This window comes from Gossypium arboreum, chromosome 13 (assembly GCF_025698485.1).
Source record: "Gossypium arboreum isolate Shixiya-1 chromosome 13, ASM2569848v2, whole genome shotgun sequence".
Taxonomy (NCBI): Eukaryota; Viridiplantae; Streptophyta; class Magnoliopsida; order Malvales; family Malvaceae; genus Gossypium; species Gossypium arboreum.
The window spans coordinates 8946158-8970757 of NC_069082.1; the positions used below are offsets into that span (position 1 = coordinate 8946158).

The following is a 24600-nucleotide window of genomic DNA, read 5'->3' on the forward strand; positions in this document are numbered from 1 at the left end:
TCTAGCATCCCACTCAACGACCACATAGGCCATTTTCACATGGCTTAAAGTTTACAACCCATAATTCAACAAAACATAATAGCCTATACATGCCAAATGTTCTTCTAGTTCAACTACGAAGACAATACCAAAAGATTTCCAGCCGGTGTGATGACTTCAACGACGGTTCCGAGCACGCAAACAATACGAGTCCAAGAGACCTAAAAGGGTGACAAGAAAACACCGAGTGAGTTTATAACTCAGTAAGTCATAAGCATTCAACCACCATCCATTAATAAAGTTATCACAACATGAAACAATAAACGAGGCTAGGTACTCATCCATACCGAAACTATACCATAATTCCTCGGACCTTTCGGTTCAATCTCATACCAAGTCATACATCCACATTTCATATTCTACACAATAAGATATTTGAGGCATTTTCACACACTAACTCATTTTCACCACAATCACACAATTGCAATCATCACATAGATTTAAAGCTTACCAAGCTCAACCCCGAGCATGAACATATTGCCTATTCGTCATGAGCTCAAGGTACTTACCCGATCCGCTGTCCGGGATTAACTCGATAATGTCGCACACTCAGTGCCAATTGTAATGCAAGAGCATATAGTGAATCCGCACACTTAGTGCTATAAAATCAGCTCGCACACATAGTGCTATATAATCAAATTCGCACACTTAGTGCTGTACAATTTAAACCCAGACACGTAGTGCCAATCTTGTCACCGTGTCCATTTATACCCGCACACTTAGTGCCAATCTTGTCACCGTGTCCATTTATACCTGCACACTTAGTGCCGAGACCAATACTTTATGCAATTTACCACCTTTATACATTCAACGATGGCATCATTCCATACACATACATTTCTATTTACACATCAATTCATTAAACACAATTGCATATATATTATGATCATTTAAATCAATACCAAATATATGCTTAATGACTTACCTCGGATGTTGTCGAATGTCTTCAACGGCTATTCAATTACTTTTTCTTTCCCCTTGTCCAACTTCGATCCTCTAAGCTCTTGGGCTAATTCAAACAAATTTATCTTATTAAAGTCCCATCATGCTAGCTTATGGCGAATACCCATATCAAATAAGCAATTTACCTTAACTCGTAACCCACATAGCCAAGTTACACATATAACCCTTATGACCGAATATGAATATCACCAAAATCTCTATGACTTAACCTTCAGCCTTCATAGCCGAATATATATATAGCTTATCAAATAGACATTTATTCACCTTCCCTTAACACATATTAATCAATTAGTCCATGCATTATCCTTGACACACCGGTCATTAAAGCAATAACCTATTAACATCCAAGCATATTATACTAAAATTTCTTCTAAGGCCAATTCATGTACCATCCTTAATACTCATACAATTATTTTATTTTAAATAATTTACACACACCATTTACCTAACATCAATTAACTAGACACTTTAAGGATTTCTTCTTTGACTATACACACATTCGGCAACTATCCATACACACACAAGCCGATTTTTTCCTATCACCCAAACCATCTACATGAACACTTAACTAACTCAAACTTCACCCATCCACAAATACTCATTACAACACAAAGACAACAATCCTTTTCCTCAATTTCTTCTATGGCCGATTACCCAATATTACCACACAACCAAGATTTTGACATGGCTAAGTAGGAAATTTTAGTAGCTAGCTTAAAGTATGCTAACCTTTCAAGAACCAACATGAACTCACTTACCTTAATTCAAGCTCAAGGGTGACCAAACCTTCTCTTGCTTTCTTCTTCAATTCGCCAAGCATGTTCAAAGATGAACACTTTTTTTTCTTTTCTTTGTTCACTTCACGGCAAATGGGGGAGGCATCCACACACTTTTTTTGCTATCATCATTTTCCTTTTTTTTCCCTTTCTTTATTACTAGCTTTTATTCTATTGTTTTCTACATACCCCACTAACGTAACATGTTGGAAACATGTTTCCTTCCCATAATTTTGTCATGGCGGCCACTATCCTTGTCAAATGGATTATTTGACATGCAACTCCATTTATTTTACTTCATTCCTTTATTAACCTCTTAAAATTAGCCACATATAATTGAATCCTTTCACATGAGTCCCTTTTCTTTCAATTCACATTCAAATTAACTAAATCAAAGAATTAAAAATTCACACATGCATTTTCACATATTTAGACAGTAACTATCATACTCAAATGATTTAGTGACTCGGTTTAGCGGTCCTGAAACCGCTTTCCGACTAGGGTCACTTTAGGGATGTCACAGGTTACCCAAGTATGTACGTGTAACCTTAAGCAAACCCTTACAAATATGATAAATAATAACAATGATTAAAGACACCTCTGAAAGAAGATATTACAATGATAAAGCTCACTCAATGACAATACAACACTTAAAAAGAATAAAAGAGATGGTTACTCGAGTGTGTGTATAAAGAACAAAGAGAATATCAATGAAAATATTAGATTTTTGTATAATTGACCTAACAAACTTGTTTCTTATTTTTAACATGGAGCTATTGACTTGTATTTATATCTTCTAACAACCTTGGGGTTGCAACATTAAATTTAAGCATTAATTGTAGATTGCAGCTTACTTATTTCAGTACAAGTGGATTTGTGTCAATAGAAGTCTTCAAAAATGTGATTGTTGGAGTTCGATGTATTGGTAGAAGACCACTTGTATTAGTAGAAGTTTGAGGGTTTCAAGGGCTCAAACTTGTACCAATACTTGTATCAATAGAAGGCGTAGGGGAACCTAAAAATGCTTATTGGCTTACTTGTTTTGGTAAAAGACCCTTTTAAGTATCAGTAAAGTTTGATGGGTGGTCTGGGGTGCACTCTGACTTACTTCTACCAATAAAACTCCTCCTAAGTATCGATACAACTGCATGTATATCAGTAGAAAAGCCTTTAAGTATTGATAGAAGTTCGAAGGAATGCTTGGGATGCTCTCTAACTTACTTTTATCAAATCAAGTGTCTCAATAAGGTAAAATTGGTCATGAACTAATATCTTTCAAAGACATTTTACAAATTTGAGTTTCAAAATACTTTGAAAATAATTTTAAGGGCTTGTATCAACCAATTACAAATTTAACTGAGTAAGAATTTAAAATTTTATTTTATTAGATCAAAACTTTTGAAGAACTAGAGCTAACAATTATGTATCTAGCATACCACCTTTTGGCTCACAACCTAGGGAGCACATTTTTTTTAACATACTAAAATAGATGAGTTATACACATGTTCATTCACTTACTCAGAAATTAAATAGTCACTAGTGAATAAATTCATTAACAAATTTAAGATAATTTTTTTATACATTATTGGTCCAAACAATCTCATATATCTTTATTTCTAGAAGATAATCAAACTACAATAGTTAATACAATCTATCTCTCTAATTGAACTTAAGATGACATAATAGCCTTTAACATGAATTTGTTCAATTTAATCTCATGTACTAAACATTTATATTAATTGTTAATGTAAGTTGTTTTCCCACGTTATATTTAGTCATATAATACAAACTTAGGACTGTAGTCAATAAGTCAACATTTACTTACGTATTCTCATAAGCTATTCTCATAAGCTATGATGAAATGAACTAAGCATATGATTTGAATCCTAGCAAACCACGTGTTGCAGCACCATTTAAAATTCTACTTCCATCATTCTTTCTTCTTTTTCCTTTTGCTCCCTAGCTACCACATTATTTTTCCTTTACCCACTACTACCGTATGCTTATCCTATAGTTTCCCTTTCTACATTTTGTATATATATATATATATATATTCAAAATATGATTTTATGCAAAAAAAACTGTTAATAGTTGTATATTTGACCAAAAATGCAAAACCAATCGATCCTCACAATTTTAATAGTTTGGGAAATAGCCACGTATTCAAGCTTAAGCCACAAATTCACCAAGTTAAAATTATGCTTCTATATCTTTGTGTGTGTATGTGTATAAGAGGCTAGCTCGCAAAGCCTAGTAGAGGACAAGACCTATGTAAAAAAAATAGTGGAGGAAGAGACCTTCTGCTAGAAACAAAGCAACCATGGGGCTAAGAGCTCTTCCATTGTCACATTCGCAAAACAATATCCTTAAGCAACATTTGTGCACCCAAAGGTTAAGAAGAAAGAGTTCCAAAACAATGTTTAGAGTTTTAGCCAAGCAACAAGAGACAAATATTTTGAGGCATTGATGACACCCCCATTCAGCTTGCCCCTATAGGCCATAGTGCCAAAAAGTTACTAGAAAGCACGTGTGTGGAAGGCTTATGAGTTTGGTTTCATCAAAGTTTGAAGTAGGAGACAAAACAAGACGGTGAAGACGGGAGGTAGAAGATAAAAAATAGTCGGTGGAGGGACATAAATAGGATAAGCATACTATAGCGCTTGCCTGTTCTCTATTTCTTCTTGATGATATGGTGATGATGGAAGCAGTAGGTAAAGGAAGAGATGGTGCAGTGGCCAAAAGCAGGGAACAAAGGAAGAAGAAGAAAGAAAGAAAGATAGATAGAAGTAGGGGTGGTGTGGATAGGAGAAAGATGGTAAACATGGGGCGAAGGGAGAAAAAATTTTTAGGGCAGAAATTAAATTGTAATTTTTTAATAATAAAAATATAATTTTATTATTTTAATAGTTTATATCTTTATATTTTTTAAGGATTAAATTAAAATTTTATCATTTTAGGGTCAAAATATAATTTTATATTTACTAATTTAATTTTTAAAAATTTTAAAAGTCTAAATAAAAATTTTTCTATTTTAGAAGAATCGAGTACTTTTCAACCCAACTACATTAGAAACAATCTGATGACTAAAATTTTTAATTATTGTAACGACAGTGTTGCAAGTACTGAAAGCACCCAAAAGTTAGGTGCTAGGTAACTTGAGGAAGCTATAATTAGATGGGGGCATGGTTTATTGGAAGCCCTTGATGGTGCGATGATCATGGAAATAGTGAGTGAAGGAAGAGATGGTACGGTGGCTCGAAGCAATGAGCAAAAGAAGAATAAGAAAGAATGGTGAAAGCAAGGGTAGTGTGGAGGAGAATGTAATATCCTGATTTTGAGTCTAGTCGGAATAGTGGTTTCGTGACCACAAAATCCGAGATAGAAATAATGATTTTATGATTATTTTGAGGTCTATGATATGATTGCATGATTGTGTGAAAATTTCGTGAAGAATTTTTATGCATAAAGTGCTTAAATTGAAATTAGGGACTAAATCGAATAATTTGCAAAACTTGCATCCTAGAAGTTTCTAGTATGAAATTGTTTTGAAATATTAATTAGGAGGTCTTAAATAGAAATTTTACCAATTTCTAAGTCTATGGACAAAAATTGGACATGGATGGAATTTTTGGAAAGTTTAGTAGTAAGGGCATTTTGGTCATTTAGGGGTAAAATGAATTAAAATACAAAATTAAAAGCCAATTTTGCTCATCTTCAACCCCATGGCCGAATATAGCAAGGAGAAACCATGGCTAGGGTTTTTCAAGCTTCCAAGCTCGATTGTAAGTCCGTTCTAGCCTCGTTTTTAATGATTTTTACGTTTTTAGAGTCCCGGTAGCTCGATTAAGCTTATGCTAGCAATAATTCAACCTAGGGTTCATATTTGGAAAAATACCCATAGTTAAAATTTGTGTATTTTGGTGTTTTATGATAGAATATGAGGTTTTAAATTATGTTAGACAACTTGTACTACTCGGTTTTAGCTTAAAACGAGCAAAAGGGCTTAATCGGTAAAAATACCTAATAGTCATAAGTACATGTTAGAGTGAGAATTTGATATTGCCATAGAAGGAAAAATGATCAGCATGTCATAAAACATAAGAAAATAGGCTGAAGTTTAATTTACGAGCTTTGGGGCAAAAGTGTAAATATGTGAAAGTTTAGGGCAAAACTTTAATTTTGCCAAAATATGAGTTTGGGTCAATTTGAATAATGTGAGTCCTAATTAGACTATATTTTAAATGATAGAGCAAGGAAAACTAAAATTCGGGCTAAAATGGGAAAATACTAAGTTGTGGACGAAATGGTAAAAGTAGCCATTTTAGCACGAGGTAAGTTCATGTGTAAATAATATAGTATAATTGTTATTTTTAAGTTATTGATGTTAATTATATGATATGCTGATTTTATCATGAAATATATGATTTGTGGTTATTTTGAATAAAATGCAAATTATGTGAATTATTTGTTAAATATAAAGTGCTACCGAGTATTGGTTTCGGTATTTTACGGAAAATGGCATGGAGATGTGTTCGAGGAAAATCATGTTTGAACCTTAGGAATAGATTAGGATACAAGTGACATGTCACTAGGATATTTGGGCATCCGAACTCGTTGAGTTGAGACCGAGTTCACTTATGGATGCGAATGTCCGAACTCGTTGAGTTGAGTCCGAGTTCGAGAGATGTAACTAGGCATCCGAGCTCGTTGAGTTGAGTCCGAGTTCACTTATGGATGCGAACACCCGAGCTCATTGAGTTTAGTCCGAGTTCACTTATGGGCGGGTTACATGGTAGCTTGGCTACATATGTGGCACTTATGTGCAAACTTTCCATGTATCCAATTATATTCGATGTGTTCAACGGGTAAAATTCTACTCAAATGGAGGAATACTCGAGATGAAAGGGACGTATTGGTAAGTGTTGTGAGATGAATACTTTGAACAGGTATGTACTTAACCCTCGGGTTGAAAACTCGATATAACAACAATATGGTAAGATGATAAATGAAAATGTGATATGAATGTCTCGGTGATGATTATGCAAATGATGTTTTATGTTTGCTTATATAGTTGTGTTACTTTCTATTTGCATGTGAGCTTACTAAGCATTTATGCTTACTTCCTCCTTTTCATTCCTTGTAGTGTTGACAAGCCAGCTCGGAAATCGGGAACGATCGGAGGCATGCTCACACTATCCGTACACCATCTTGGCATAATGGCTTGCATATTTTGAGTATGGCATGTATAACATTATAATCATTTTGTATATATGGTCTTATGATATGGTTATTGAGTGGTATGGAAATGCTTGGTAATGATTAGCCATTGGAATGGCTAATCATGATCATATTTGGTGTTATGTATGCTAAATTGCTAGCTAATTCATGGAAACCATGAAATAGGTAAAATTTACCATAAAATAGATTCAGACAGCAGCAGTGACGTGAGTTTGAAAAATCATTAAAAATAGTAGAGATACAATTAGATTATGAATAAATATGGAATTGAAGAATTATGAGTCTATTTTCATATGGATGCAACAAAACAGGTATATGAGTTATATTTTATGAGATGTTTAAATCTTTGTGAAACAGGCCAGAGCGATTTCTGGATCCCCTATTCTGACTTTGGAAATTTACCATAAATTGTTCAAAGATAATTAGAAGTCATAATTTATATGTACAGATTCCTAATTGAGTCTAGTTTTATTAGAAACAAACGGCATAGTCATTGAAACTCTGTACAGGGAGATATCTGATTCGTAAGGCACAGAGGTCAGAGCAGTCGAACCCTGAAACAGGGGAGACTTTAACTAATAAAATGTACTAATTTGCTTGACTAAAAATTCTATAAAAAAATTAGTAAATATATATATGAGTCTAGTTTCAGGGAAAATTTACGGAATTGGATTTAGAGTTTTGGAACTCGAGATATGAATTTTTAAGCGACTGTGATGCAGATTGCTAGCTTGACTGAAAATTTTAAAAATAAATTGTTTGAGCTGTTTAAGTAATGAATTAAGTCTGTTAACACCTCGTGTTTCGACTCCGGCGACGGTCTCGGGTACGGGGCGTTACAGAGAAGATGAACAAATGGTAGCTCAAAAAATGGTAAAAATGATGTGGAACACTACGTTAGATTTTCATTGTACAAGCCCGTTTGACCCCCCTAGCCCAAAACCTATTTCCTAACCCTCAAGCCCAATACCCAAACAAAAGCCCAAATAACTCCCGAGCCCAAATAACCTTAACCCTAGCCTAAATTAACAAATCAGAAACAAAAGGACAAAAAAAACCTAGCTGCTGCCTCCCCGTGCCAGGTCTGCCACCGTCTGTCACGTCCACCGCCTCACCGCCCAAGTTGCACCTGCAAGCATTAATAGGAGTGGACAAAAGCAAGAAAGATAATGGCATACTCGGCTATAGATAGCCAAACAGAATGTAAAAAGGGACCCTTTTTTTTTCTTTTTTATTCAAAAATAAAGAGCCTCAATATACTAAATTTCAGCAAGAAACATCACAGACCGAAGCAAAGGTCTATATACTTTCCTTTTTTATTTTTATTTTTCTTTTCTTTTGTCGAATTTGTTTGCATAATAATCTCTATAAACAACACATGCATATTAGATAAATATATAAAATAGCAAAAAAATAATATAAAAAATCTTACCTTTGGGCGATTTCCGGCCACCGTCTACGATGGCCGGCACGGCGGGCCACTCGTCGGATTCTGGGCTCCCCCAGAGAGAATTCGAGCCCCTTCCCCCTTCTTTTCTTTAAAACCCAGAGAAAATGAGCTTCTGCTCAGATTTTTTTGTTTTTTTACCCTCTTTATACGGCATCGTTTTGAACTAGTTACCTAGGCGTCAAATGGCGTCGTTTTGACGCGAATCGGACTGACCCGACCCGCTAACCGTGGGATCCGCGTGTTTTCATTACTTTTGGGTTATTTACACAACAAGCCCCTCTGTTTTATAGCGTATATCGATTAGGTTCTATGCTGATTTTTGTTCCTTTTAATTTGGCCTGGATATTTAATTTCGAATTCGATCTGCTCCTGAGACCATTTAAACACGTATTTTGGAACGGTGCCATTGGGCGATAGGGTACAATTTCCAAATGGGTCCCTATGATGTGGCGTGTATTTTAATGGGGTCCTTACACGTTTATTCCTTGGTCTTTATTACCAATGATTTTATTTTTGTTTTGATTAAGTCCCTACTTCATCCAATTTTAACCCCTTATTTATTTATTTATTTATTTATTCATTTATTTTATTATTGTAACGCCCCCTTTACCCGAGACCGTCGCCGGAGTCGAGCACGAGGCATTACTAAACTTATTTGAGCACTTAAACAAATTCAAACAATTTATATCACACTTTCGGACATAAGCTGTCCAACTGCGTTACAGATGAAAAAAATCATATCTCAAGTTACAAAACTCGAAATCCAAATCCGTAAATTTTTCTAAAATCTAGGCTCATATATCTACTTACTAAATTTTTCTAGAATTTTGGTTGGGCCAATTAGTACATTTTATTAGTTGAAGTCTCCCTGTTTCAGGGTTCAGCTGCTCTGACCCTGTTCACTACGAACCAAATTTCTCCATGTACAGAATTAAAATAACCAAGCAGTTTATTTTCTTAAAATAGACTCAATAAGGAATCCATACATATATCGTATGACTCCTAATTAATTTTTACAATTTTAATGATTTTTACAAATCAGAACAGGGGAGTTCAAAATCACTCTGACCTTGTCTCACAGAAATTCAAATATCTCCTGATATGAAAGCCTTTTGCTTAAATCGTTTGTTCTATGTGAAACTAGATTCAATAAGATTTAATTTCATATTTTATTCAACCTCTAATTAGATTTTCATGATTTATGGTAAATTTTCAAACTCAAACTACTGCTACTAACCAAAAACTGTTTTAGTACAAAATGTTGTTAACTAGTTTATAACATCTTTACTTCATTTCATTTAAACTCCATACATGCCATATAAATCTTCAAATATAAAACAAAAGCTACCGGAATTGATCTGGATAGTGTGCTTTGTTGTGTTGATCCGATCTACCCACTTCACTTCAAGTCAATCTACATAAAAATATTAAACACACACAAGTAAGCTTATTGAAGCTTAGTAAGTTCATAGGTTAAAAGTAATGCTTACCAAACATAATATTTCCAAACAATACCAAAATATTTACTAAAGTTTCCTGCGATTCACAACCATTGTTATAATAACTCACATAGTTGAGCTCAATAGTAACAACTACTCAATCTCTTTCATTTGGATCACTTCTCTTTTATTTCTTATAATCAAATTAGGAAACGGCTTACGAAATTGAGTACGTCGTTGCTCAATGCCACGATTCACAACTCAGTATGGTTTTCCTCATTGAAATACCATACCTACATTTTCAACTTCGGTATGGGAAATGCCATACCTACATTTTTTAACTCAGTATGGATTTGATAATACCATACCTACATTTCACATGCTTCAGTATGGATGATACCATACCTACATTTCACACTTTTCCATGGAAGCGACCATGGTCTTATCCATCAATTCATCACACGTCAAGATACGAACGTACTCAATCCTGCGTTTTCCTAATTTGCATTTCCACATTTATTCTTTCATTAACAAAATCTACACAATCCCACAACAAATTAGTATATAATAACACATTATAAACTTCAATCATTCACAAATAAACATCTAATTCCAACCATATGAACTTACGGCTAATTTGTAGAAGATATTGAAATTTAGGGACTATTCGCAACTTTTTCTTTTCCTCGTTCTTCTTGGATTATTGATCTATAATATAAAATATTTCTACTCATTAGCATTTATTTGATTTCTATTTCACTTCACAATTTATGCTGTTCAAATTTCAAAATTGCACTTTTACCCCAAAATTTACAGTTTTCACAATTTAGTCCTGCTCAATTCACCCATCAATTGAACTAATTTTTCTCAATTAACACTTTATTTTATCATTATAAACTATTTAAAACCTTTTATATTCTGAATTTCAACAGCAACCTTCAATTCACAATTAGGTCCTAAATATCATTTCCTATCAAAATCACTTAATAAAACCACCTTAATATGAAATTAGAACTTAAATTTCATAATAATTCATCATAAAATTCCTTATCCATCCAGGGTAACTTCCAATTTCACCCATAAAATCAAAAACTAATGAATTCTACAAGTGGACCTAATTGTAAAAGTCATAAAAACATAAAATTATCAAGAAAAAGCAAGAATTAAACTCACATGATGTAAAAATATGAAAACCAGCTTTCTCCAGACCTTCTATGGCGTTTTGGCTGAGAAAATATGAAGAAATGTCTAGATTTTTCAATTACATCATTATTTAACTATTAACTTTTATCTATTTCCAATTTTGCCCCTTGTTCACATTGTTTTCTTGCTTATTTCATACCCAAACCGTCCAGCCATTAACCTTTGGATCTAATTGCTCTTTAAATCCATCTTTTTAAATACTTAAGCTATTTACTCACAAATTAACAAATTTTGTGCTATTTTCAATTTAGTCCTTTTTAATTAGTTAGCCATCCAAACGTTAAAATTTTCTAACGAAACTTTAATACTAACTCAATGACACTCCATAAATATTTATAAAAATATTTATAGCTCGATTTTCGACTTTGAGGTCTCGATACTTCATTTTGACCCGTTTGACCTAATAAATTCTTTTAATTCACTAATTTCACCATTTCACAAATTCTTCTAAATTCTTACTTGACTCATAAATATTAAACTACTATCTTGTTCAATCTTATTTGTCGAATTTAGTGATCTCAAATCACCATTTTCGACACCACTGAAAATTAGGCCATTACAACTCTCCCCCCCTTTAAAAATTTCGTCCTCGAAATTTGTTACCTGAAAATAGATTTGGATACTGTGATCTTATTGACTCCTCTGTTTCCCAGGTTGCCTCCTCCATACCATGTCGATGCCATAATACTTTAACCAATGGTACTCTTTTGTTCCGCAATTCCTTAACTTCACGAGCTAAAATCTTCTTGGTTCTTGAATAAGTCATATCTAGTTGAAGCTCAATTTCGGTATGGGAATTACGTGTGAAGGATCGACCTATCTTGCCTTAGCATAGACACATGAAACACATTATGAATCTTCTCAAGTTAGGAGGTAAAGCCAAACGATAAGCCACAGGACCAACCCTTTCCACAATTTCATATAGCCCTATGAATCTCGGACTTAATTTTCCTTTTTACCAAATCGTAACACCCTTTTCCATGGTGAAACTTTTAAAATACTCGATCACCCACTGCATATTCTATGTCTCTTCGTTTTAAATCCGCATATGACTTTCGACGATCCAAGCGACTTTTAGACTATCTCGAATAATCTGGACTTTCTCTTGGTTTCTCGAATCAAATCAACCCCAACTATTTTTATTCACTCAATTCAAACCAACACAATGGAGTCTTGCATTTTCTACCATAAAGAGCCTCAAATGGTGTCATTTTTATACTAGACTGATAGCTATTGTTGTAAGCAAACTCAGCCAACGGTAAATACCTTTCCCAATTGTCACCAAACTCGAGTATACAACATCTTAACATATCTTCTAAAATTTGAATCACTCGCTCTGGCTGTCCATCTGTTTGAGGATGAAATGCAGTACTAAAATTCAATCTGGTGCCTAAAGCTTCTTGCAATTTATTCCAAAATCTTGAAGTAAACCTCGGATCCCGGTCTGAAATGATAAATATTGGAACTTCATGTAGTCTCACAATCTCTGACACATACAATTCTACTAACTTATTAAGTGAAAAATCTATTCTGACTGGAATAAAGTGTGCTGACTTTGTCAATCTATCAACAATCACCCATATCGAATCTTTCTTTCTTGGAGTCACAGGCAATCCTGACACAAAATCCATTGAAATATGCTCCCACTTCCATTCAGGAATCATAATGGGTTGTAATAAACCCGTTGGCACTTGATGCTCTGCTTTAACTTGCTGGCAAATCAAACATTTTGCAATAAATTCTGAAATTTCTCTTTTCATACCAGGCCACCAATATGTCTTTTTCAGATCACCATACATTTTTGTACTACCCGGATGAATAGAATACATACTATTATGTGCTTCAGAAAGAATATCATTCTTTAAATCAGAATTATTTGGAACACAAATCCTATTATGATAGCGCAATATACCTTCATCATCAATCTTGAACTCGAATCTAAATTATCCCGAACCATTTGCCGTTTCAAGCACCAATTTTGGATCTTTATTCTGCGACTTCGAATTTGTTGAAGAAACATTGGTTTTACCTTCAATTCTACTAATACAACACCTTCTTCATTAAGAGCCAAATGAGCATTCATTGCCCGAAGTGCAAACAAGGATGACTTTCGACTCAGTGCATCAGCAACTACATTAGCTTTCCCTGGATGATAGTCAATAACCAAATCATAGTCTTTCAGCAACTCTAACCACCGCCTCTCATCTTAAGTTCGGTTCCTTACGAGTCATTAAGTATTTCAAACTTTTGTGATCCGTATACATATAACACTTCTCACCATATAAATAGTGTCTCCAAATTTTTAAGGCAAAAACAATTGCATTAACTCAAGATCATGTGTAGGGTAATTCTTTTCATGTGGTTTTAATTGCCGTGAAGCATAAGCCACTACCTTTCCATTGCATTAACACACAACCCAAACCACTTAAAGATGCATCACTGTACACAACATACGGTATACCTGATTCTGGTTGAGTTAAGACTGGAGCTTCTGTTAACATTTTCTTTAACTGATCAAAACTCTGCTGACATTCATCAGACCACATAAACTCAACATTCTTCTGTAATAAACGAGTCATTGGTGAAGCAATCATGGAAAAATTATTTACAAAACGGCGATAGTATCCTGCTAATCCCAGAAAACTTCGCACTTCAGTTACATTCTTGGTGTTTTCCAATTCACCACCGCCAAACTTTACTTGGATCCACACGAATTCCTTTGGTGATATAATATGACCCGAAATCCAACCTCATGAAGCCAAAACTCACATTTACTAAATTTCGCATATAACTGCTTTTCTCTCAAAGTCGTAGTACAATTCTCAAGTCTTTGTGCATGTTCGGATTCGTCTTTGAATAGACCAATATGTCATCAATAAATACCACCACAAATCTATCCAAATAAGACTGAAAAATTGATTCATTAAATCCATAAATGCAGCGAGGGCATTCGTTAAACCAAAAGGCATTACCAAAAATTCGTAGTGACCATACCGAGTTCAAAAGCGTCTTTGGCACATCACACTCTTCAACCTTCGGTGATAATACCCAGATCTAAGGTCTATTTTTGAGAATCTTGCAGCACCTTTCGGTTGATCAAACAAATCATCGATACGAGGTAATGGATATTTATTTTAATTGTTACCTTATTCAACCGCACGTAATCAATACACAATCGCAATGAACCATCTTTCTTTTTCACAAATAAGACAGGTGCTCCCCAAGGTGATGTACTCGGTCTGATGAACCCTTTATCCAATAACTCTTGCAACTGTGTCTTCAACTCTTTTAACTCAGCTGGTGCCATTCTATACGGTGTTATTGATATTGGAGCTGTACCCGGAATTACATCAATTGTGAATTCAACCTCACGATCTGGGGGTAAACCAGGTAATTCCTCAGGAAACACATCAGTAAACTCATTAACAACTGACAATTGTTCCATCTTCAATTCAGAACCCCGAGTATCAAGAATATAAGCTAGAAATGCTTCATTACCTTTCCGAATCAATTTTCGAGCTGTAAAGGCTGAAATAATTCTGACATCATTCTTTTTATCCCCAAACTCAGCTGAAACTATTTCCCTTGTCTGACATTTTAAATCAATCCGTTTTTCTCTACAATTCACTATGGCATCGTGTTCAATCAACCAATCCATTCTAAGAATAACATCAAATTCTCGGAAAGGTAACAACATTAAATCAGCAGAGAATTCACAGCCTTGTATTTTCAGTGGACAATTCCGACGTATTAAATTAACCAACACACTTTGCCCTAGTGGATTAGTGACTTGCAATTCAAGGTCAGTGGACTCAACGGTCATTTTCTTTTCGACACTAATGCGGTGCAAATATATGAATGTGTAGATCCGGGATCAATTAAAGCATACAGAATCATCAAAAGATAGAAATTACCAGCTATCACATCGGAGCGAAGCTTCTTCCTTGTCCGGATAGCATATGTGCGTGCAGTACTCTTGTCTCGATCGAGTTGCAGATCTCTCGTTCCCGAATGAACAGTCCAGTAGCACTACTTTGACCCGAACGTTTACCTTTACGAGGAGTATTTGCTTGCTTCTCCCTTGTTCTCTATCTTCTTTAATAATTGAGGGCAGTCCGAATAAAATGATCAGTTCCACCACATTTATAGCAAGCTCGGCTCTTCCCCAACACTCACCAATATGAAATCTACCACAATTTTTACATCTAAGTTTGAATATTTTGCACACTACTAACACTAGTCTGCTGGTTTCTTAGTTACTCCGACATCTTGTTGAGTCGTTTTACTTTTATTCGATCGTTTGGGATTGTAATAGGTCGACTGAATCATCTCGAACTTTTTGGCGGAAAAGTCGAAGTTGGTCTAGAGAAACTTCTTTTGTATACCTCTTTACCTCTTCTTTCTCTTTGCATCTTTCGTTATACACTTCTTCCATCTTTTGAGCTCGATCGATAGAATCACAAATTCTCGAATCTCTGTACCTCCAATCATCATTCGATTTCATCATTGAGCCCTTCTTCAAATCTAATGCATATTTCTTCCTCTGTCTTTTACAACATCCCGAGCATATCTCTTGAGATACACAAATTCTCTTTCATATTCGCCACTGTTTTATTCCTTGTCGAAGATCAAGAAATTCTCTTCTTCTTATCTAAATATCTCTTTCCCACATACTTCTTCTTAAATTCGTTTTGAAAGAATTCACGGTAAGTTTATCTGCGGTACCATTGCCTCAATGGTTTCCCACCAATTATACGCTTCTTCTTTCAATATAAACGCACATCCCAAATAGTCCTCCGGAGAACACATCATCTGTTTAAAAACTCTCTCCAAACTCTTTAACCAATACTCGCTTTAACCGGATCATCGTCCGATCTCCTCGAAATTCTTGGTTCCAAACTTTCGAGTTTTTCAATTGGTGTTCTTTTGCTAGATTCATCTATTAAAGGAGGAGTGTAAGGAGTTGTAAATGGTGGTACAAGGGGGAGGAGGAGGTTGTTGTGCTGACTTCTTCCTTGTATTGTTTCATGATACCACCGATTCATTAATCCGTAAATCATATTTTTAAGTTCTTCCTCTCTCATCAAAGAAATCGGGACATTACCACTTGTTCCTGCTCAAGTCTGTATTCTACTATTAACTTCCTCTTCCGACTAGCACCATCGGGTCTATCGACATCTTTACAATCTATAACAAAAATTAGTAATTAGATCGGATCATTCACATCACATTATCACAAATTTATATGGCATGTATTTTTAAACACTTTACACATCAAATTCGTTCCGAGAATCGACTAAACCAGGCTCTGATACCAATAAATGTAACACCCCCTTTACCTGAGACCGTCGCCGGAGTCGAGCACGAGGCATTACTAAACTTATTTGAGCACTTAAACAAATTCAAACAATTTATATCACACTTTCCAGACAAGCTGTCCAACTGCGTTACAGATGAAAAAAAATCATATCTCAAGTTACAAAACTCGAAATCCAAATCCGTAAATTTTTCCAAAATCTAGGCTCATATATCTACTTACTAATTTTTTTCTAGAATTTTTGGTTGGGCCAATTAGTACAGTTTATTAGTTGAAGTCTCCCCTGTTTCAGGGTTCAGCTGCTCTGACCCCTATTCACTACGAACCAAATTTCTCCATGTACAGAATTCAAATAACCAAGAAGTTTATTTTTCTTAAAAATAGACTCAATAAGGAATCCATACATATATTGTATGACTCCTAATTAATTTTTTACAATTTTTAATGATTTTTACAAATCAGAACAGGGGAGTTCAAAATCACTCGACCTTGTCTCACGAAATTCAAATATCTCCGATATGAAAGCCTTTTGCTTAAATCGTTTGTTCTATGTGAAACTAGATTCAATAAGATTTAATTTCATATTTTATTCAACCTCTAATTAGATTTTCATGATTTATGGTAAATTTTCAAACTCAAACTACTGCTACTAACCAAAAACTATTTTAGTACAAAATGTTGTTAACTAGTTTATAACATCTTTACTTCATTTCATTTAAACTCCATACATGCCATATAAATCTTCAAACATAAAACAAAAGCTACGGAATTGATCGGATAGTGTGCTTTGTTGTGTTGATCCGATCTACCCACTTCACTTCAAGTCAATCTACATAAAAATATTAAACACACACAAGTAAGCTTATTGAAGCTTAGTAAGTTCATAGGTTAAAAGTAATGCTTACCAAACATAATATTTCCAAACAATACCAAAACATTTACTAAAGTTTCTGCGATTCACAACCATTGTTATAATAACTCACATAGTTGAGCTCAACAGTAATAACTACTCAATCTCTTTCATTTGGATCACTTCTCTTTATTTCTTATAATCAAATTAGGAAACGGCTTACGAAATTGAGTACGTCGTTGCTCAATGCCACGATTCACAACTCGGTATGGTTTTCCTCATTGAAATACCATACCTACATTTTTCAACTCGGTATGGGAAATGCCATACCTACATTTTTAACTCGGTATGGATTTGATAATACCATACCTACATTTCACATTTCAGTATGGATGATACCATACCTACATTTCACACTTTTCCATGGAGCGACCATGGTCTTATCCAATCAATTCATCACACGTCACGATACGAACGTACTCAATCCTGCGTTTTTCCTAATTTGCATTTCCACATTTATTCTTTCATTAACAAAATCTACACAATCCCACAACAAATTCGTATATAATAACACATTATAAACTTCAATCATTCACAAATAAACATCTAATTCCAACCATATGAACTTACCCGGCTAATTTGTAGAAGATATTGAAATTTAGGGACTATTCCGCAACTTTTTCTTTTCCTCGTTCTTCTTTGGATTCTTGATCTATAATATAAAATATTTCTACTCATTAGCATTTATTTGATTTCTATTTCACTTCACAATTTATGCTGTTCAAATTTCAAAATTGCACTTTTACCCCAAAATTTACAGTTTTCACAATTTAGTCCCTGCTCAATTCACCCATCAATTGAACTAATTTTTCTCAATTAACACTTTATTTTATCATTATAAACTATTTAAAAACCTTTTATATTCTGAATTTCAACAGCAACCTTCAATTCACAATTAGGTCCTAAATATCATTTCCTATCAAAATCACTTAATAAAACCACCTTAATATGAAATTAGAACTTAAATTTCATAATAATTCATCATAAAATTCCCTTATCCATCCAGGGTAACTTCCAATTTCACCCATAAAATCAAAAACTAATGAATTCTACAAGTGGACCTAATTGTAAAAGTCATAAAAACATAAAAATTATCAAGAAAAAGCAAGAATTAAACTCACATGATGTAAAAATATGAAAAACCAGCTTTCTCCAGACCTTCTATGGCGTTTTTGCTGAGAAAATATGAAGAAATGTCTAGATTTTTCAATTACATCATTATTTAACTATTAATTTTATCTATTTCCAATTTTGCCCTTGTTCACATTGTTTTCTTGCTTATTTCATACCCAAACCGTCCAGCCATTAACCTTTGGATCTAATTGCTCTTTAAATCCATCTTTTTAAATACTTAAGCTATTTACTCACAAATTAACAAATTTTGTGCTATTTTCAATTTAGTCCTTTTTAATTAGTTAGCCATCCAAACGTTAAAATTTTCTAACGAAACTTTAATACTAACTCAATGACACTCCATAAATATTTATAAAAATATTTATAGCTCGATTTTCGACTTTGAGGTCTCGATACTTCATTTTTGACCCGTTTGACCTAATAAATTCTTTTAATTCACTAATTTCACCATTTCATAAATTCTTCTAAATTCTTACTTGACTCATAAATATTAAATTACTATCTTGTTCAATCTTATTTGTCGAATTTAGTGATCTCAAATCACCATTTTCGACACCACTTGAAAAATTAGGCCGTTACAATTATTCTATATTTAAAATTATTTATTATTCATTATTTATATTAAGTTATCTTATTATATATATTTTAATATATATTTATCTTATATGTATTATTTATTTTAAACCCTTTTAAATTTTTTTGGTGCCTTTTATTTTATTATTATCATGAAAAGGGTCATTTTATTATTTCTCTAAGATTATTATTCAAAATATACACTTATTTTATACTAATATATATGTATCGTATATGCTTTTATATTAGATCTATATTCTTAGTATTATTAGTTATATGTTTTATCCTATTTCATGTACATATTATGTATATACATGTAATTATTATATTTTTGTTTTCTATATGTATTTATGTTTTATTTTATTTTATTTTATTTATTTATTATTATCATTATTATAGAATAGCATATTTTTTATATATATATACGTATCTATGTATATATTTATCCATAGTAATATTATTTATTTTACTTTAATATTATGGTTATTATCATCATCTTTGTAATTACTATTACCATTATATTATTACTTTTTTACTACCATTATTTTTTACATATATATATATACATCATTATTTGCATTAGTACCATTTTTATTACTATTACTTTATTACGGCTACTACTAGTATTACTATTATTTCTTTATTATTTTATTTTCTTTTTATTTCATTATGCTGCTCTTATTTTATTAGCATATTATTTTTATCATCTTTATTAATACATTTTTTACCTTTTGTCAACATTGTTATTGTTTTTCTTTTACTATTTTATATATTACTTATTTATTTATCGATTTATTATTAAGTTTACTTTTTACTTATTCTTCTTATTCTTATTTATTTTTATTTTTATTTTTATTTTTATCATGTTATTATTTTACCTATTATTCTCTTCTTCAATTATGTAGCTTGTTTATTTCTTTCATTCTTTGTCATTCATATTACTCATTTATTATTATGCTTGTTAAAGATCATGATTTATTTCTTTTCGTTTTCACAAATTTGCGTTATATCATCCAGTACCCAACAAAAATAATCCTTTCATAAAAATAATACTCCGTATTCGGAAATTCGAGATAATCGTACCCTAACTTATTGGGTTTCGACTTTTCTCATTTAACCTAAATAACGGAATATTCTTTTTAAATCACGATACAAGTATTAAAAATGCTTATTTTCGGAGATACGAAGCGTGGTGCCCTAACTTACCGGGTATGACACTTTGAAACTTCGAAACAAGATCCTTTACAAGTAAAGGCAATGTTCGGTGTTCGGGAATTCGAGGAAACGTGTCCTAACTTACTGGGTTTCGATCTTCCCCGTTCACCCTAACTAACCGAATATCCTTTTAAAAGAGGTCAAAATATATTTATTTTAAATACAAGGCAAGCTCATTCTCAAAAGTTCAAGATGTCGTATCCTAACTCACTGGATATAACATGTCGTTGCCTTGAGACGAGAATGTCTTTGACATTTCAATGTTCACTTTATAAAAAAGGATCATATCTTAAATTCTTTCAAGTTTTCAATCTTCGACACTAAGACACTAATTAATCAACTAGGTACCAGTTTTGGGTGCATCGAGGGTGTTAATCCTTCCTCGTGCGTAACCGACTCCCGAACTTGTTTTCTTGATTTGCGTAGACCAAAATTGTTGTTTAAATAAATCAAGTTATTTATTAAAAACAACCACTTTAACGAGGTGACCCGATCACACCTAGTCAAAAAGGATCGGTGGCGACTCCCGTTTTTTGTGTTCATTTTCAAAATCCAAGTCGATTTTCGATTTTCTTAAAAAAATGGTTACGACATTCATCGTTCAATTAACGATTGGAAGATTAAAATGTTTAATTGTTGTAACAATAATGACTAAATTATAAATATTTTTTATTTGAGGGACCAAAATGAAGCGCCAAAAAATTGGGTGATCCACTAGTTAGTTTACCCAAAATCATTCAATCATCCTCAATTTACAAGGCATTACCCTCTAACGTAATAATAGTATAGCATTACCTGCCTGTTCATATCTTCCTTATCCAAAACCTAATTTATCAATTTCTTCTACAACCTCCTCCATGATACCAAACAGCTATCGAAAGCGTCAGCGCGTGCCTCACCGCCACACCTCTGCCACGCGCCTCTCCTCCACCGCCACTGTCGTCAATTCTTTTTCCGACAAAACGGTCTCCGAATCCTCCCAAAAGCTCCACCGCACCTCCTCCGCCGCATCCACCATCACTACCTCTCCCAATGCCGTTACTTCCTCCTTCAATGATCCCTACACCGCTGACGTCTTACTCCGCCTCTTCGTTGATCGTTCCCCATTCGATTCCGACGCCCCATCCGACTCTTCCCGCCAATCAGACATCCAGATCTATCTCCACTCCGCCGTCATCCGCCGCGCCAAATATTTCGCGGCGATTTTATCCGACTGTTGGCAACACCGAACGAACGCTGACGCCAAGAGCAACAATGGCGCCGAAGGTTCCAGGAGCAATGATAACAATAATAACCTAGTTCATTTAAACCTTGCCGTTGTCGATGATCCGAACTCTATATCCATCCATTTAACCGTCCTCCAACTGCTTTACACCAGCGATTTCGCGACCGTCATCGACTCAGCTTCCACCGCACTCGAGATCCTCCCCGTGGCTCTCGAATTACTCTTCGAGGATTGCGTGAAATCATGCTTGAGATTCCTGGAAGCCGTGCCGTGGAGCGAGGAGGAGGAGAAGAGAGTGCTGAGTTTGATCCCCTTCTTACGCGAGGAAGAATCGAAGGAACTTCTCGCCAGGCTTTCGCCGGGGAAAGAAGATTCTTGCGAAGAAATGTTGCACGGCTTGATTTTAGCGGCGATTCATAACCATCCTAATATGGCGTTCGTTAAAGCGTTTGTGGCTAAGCTTCTGAGGGATTTTTCGTCGCGGGAATCGGCGAGGAGGGTTTTGGAGAGGGCCTTCGAGACGAGCTTGAAGGTTGTGAAGGAGAGTTTGGAGGAGTATACGAGCCCTGATTTTAGAGGGGATCATAATGAGACGGAGGCGATCCAGAGGTTGAATTTGCATACGGCTATGACTAATGGGAGGCATTTGTTGTGGTTGGTTGAGAGGATGATTGAGTTGAGGGTGGCGGATTCAGCTGTGGTTGAATGGAGTGAGCAGGCTTCATTTACGGCGGATTTGCAAAGAGCGTTTAGGGATGATGCTTGGAGGAATATTGTTCCGGGACTCCCTGCTGTCGTCCTCCGGTGTACTTGTAAGCTTGCCAATGCTGTTGCTGCTGGAACAATATTGGCTGCTAGACAGGTATCAATTTCATTCTTGCAAGTTATTCCACTATTTGAATATGCAGGCGTTTATCATACAGCATTCAATGAATTGGTTATCATACAGCATTCAATGAATTGGTAAATGTAAAATTGTGTTTGTTTGGTGGAATCAATAAGACTTTGCTGGTCAGGGTTGCTCGTTAGGCAATCAAATGTGAATTGTTTGTGGAATTTTAGGAATTAATCGTCCATGGGAACAAGTTGTTTTCAATTTAAAAGTTGTGATGTTTAAATTGGGAAGTTCAAGCAAGCATATGATTGTCTAGGCGACCATAATTTATGAATTACGTATATGATATCTGAACATATTGTTATTCAGATCTTTCTAAGCTCTGCTGCAATACTTATAGTGAAAGATAAACCCCAAGTTTGGTTATTGTTAATTGATTGCTGCAAGGAAGTTCTTGCTTTAGTTTGTTGATTACATTCGAGTCGATGGAAATTCTGTTGGAATGTTAAGTTAGGGTAATCCTTTGGCTCCAGCCTTGATTACTTTTTGGCTACCTGTTTATACATGTGATTTGCTTTTATAGAGTGGTCTGTTTTAAAAGAGCAAATACATTCACTGTGGTGTCTTTGGGTGATGGAACCATATGCTTAATATGCCTACTCAAGTTAGTTTGACAAATAAATTCTACTCAACTTTATGTGCTTTGGATCTAGCAACTGTAATGAAATATGAATACTTTTGGTTGTCAAAGACTAAGATCTTCTGAAGAGTAATTAAAGGTTATAATTTTAAAGCAGAAGTGTGGTCCAAGCGTGTGTTGATACTAGGATTACAACAATAAATGACAAAGTACTAAAGGGGTAGTTTATTCTAACAACAATAAATGACAGAGTACTAAAGGGGTAGTTTATTCTAACAAGATTGCGGGTAATGCCAAATTTTACTAGGAAATGGTCTGCCGCTTCTTGTTTGGTTTCTGAAAGCTGCGTTACATTCCTTGGTTGTTACGCATGTGTGACGCTTGAGTTTTAAAGAAGTGGAGTGTTTCTTGCCCATCAATGGTGGTCAGGACCTGACTATAGTGTGTATAAAATTTCAGGTTAGAATGAAGCTTGTGAAAGATTGGCTTCCTGTTCTGCTTGTGTGCAAAGACAATGTGTCACCTATGCTACCCAGCCATAAACCACTGCACCTGGAATTGGAGGAAACGTTCTTGAGAATCATCTCAACGCTGCCGATGTCAGATGCACAAGTATTGTTGCAACAATGTCTCAGCTTCTCAACCCGAAATGTTGAAGATTGCCCCCACTTAATCACAGCTTTCAATACATGGTTTCGCAGAGCAACTCGACCTCCTCAACTCGAAAATCTTGATTAAAAAGAATGGTACTTGCTTATGGTGGTGATAGGTGGTTACTGACCCCCCCTTAGTGTCACTCTGGTGATGGAAGTTCAGTTTTTGTCTGTCCAACTTTTGTGCATATAGTAAAGTGGTGCGGTTACGTGTAGAGTCAAAACTGGCTTCTTTGTACATAAAACTAGATATTCTCAATCCCAATGTTCCAATGTATGTATGCAACAGAGGCAAAAAAAAAAATAAACTGAAAGCTTTTGATGCAGTTCCTTGAAATTATGGTGAACCAACAGGCCTGGCCTACCTATCGTACGTGGAAGGTGTTGGCTTTTCTCCATGAATTATTCGTATTTTGGCAGTGGATTAAAATTTTATGTTTTTGCAGCGGCCATACATTGCACTTTTTTTTTTAAAAAATTTATGAAAAGAATATTAGAATGTTTTTGAAAGTATTGTATGTTATTTGTCAATAAACATGCAAGTTGGTACTAGGTTTTGTGTAGCACTGTTTATGGGTTGGTTCATTTATTCAAGTTTAAAAATTTGTTCAAAAATTAGGTTTTGTCATCCATCCAAATTTAAAGGTTTACTTGAGAAATTGGAAGGTTTCTATAAAAATACGAGGCCTACAAATGGGTTTAGGTAAGATTTAAGATCCATTATTTATATGGGTCAAGCTTTAGGTAAGATTTTTTAGTTTATTCTTGATTTGATCTGAATATATTATGGTATGAAAAATATTATAATAATTATATATTTATATTAAATTATTAACCTCATAACAATAAAATTTCTTATGTAAAATCTAAAAACTTACTCAAATAACCTAACCTAAAATATAAAATTTTAAAAATATATTTAATACAATAAAATATTTATTATATTTACGGTATTGTTTTTAATATATTTTAATGCATTAGAAATTTTTA

The 24600-nt window shown here is 34.3% G+C and overlaps 1 protein-coding gene and 1 long non-coding RNA gene across 2 annotated transcripts; one reads left to right on the forward strand and one right to left on the reverse strand.

Annotated features, from left to right (window-relative positions):
• Nucleotides 1-17232: 17232 nt before the first annotated feature.
• On the reverse strand, nt 17233-18529 carry LOC128286654 (uncharacterized). Its single transcript, XR_008277273.1, has 3 exons — nt 18457-18529; nt 17906-17987; nt 17233-17254 (listed from the first exon to the last, which is right to left on the reverse strand). It is a non-coding gene; the product is annotated as an uncharacterized LOC128286654 (long non-coding RNA).
• A 2457-nt stretch (nt 18530-20986) lies between these two features.
• LOC108464485 (BTB/POZ domain-containing protein At1g63850-like) lies at nt 20987-23947 on the forward strand. Its single transcript, XM_017764811.2, has 2 exons — nt 20987-22344; nt 23417-23947. Exons 1-2 carry the CDS (start codon nt 21115-21117, stop codon nt 23693-23695), a joined length of 1509 nt encoding a protein of 502 aa, XP_017620300.1. The 5' UTR covers nt 20987-21114; the 3' UTR covers nt 23696-23947.
• Nucleotides 23948-24600: the final 653 nt, after the last annotated feature.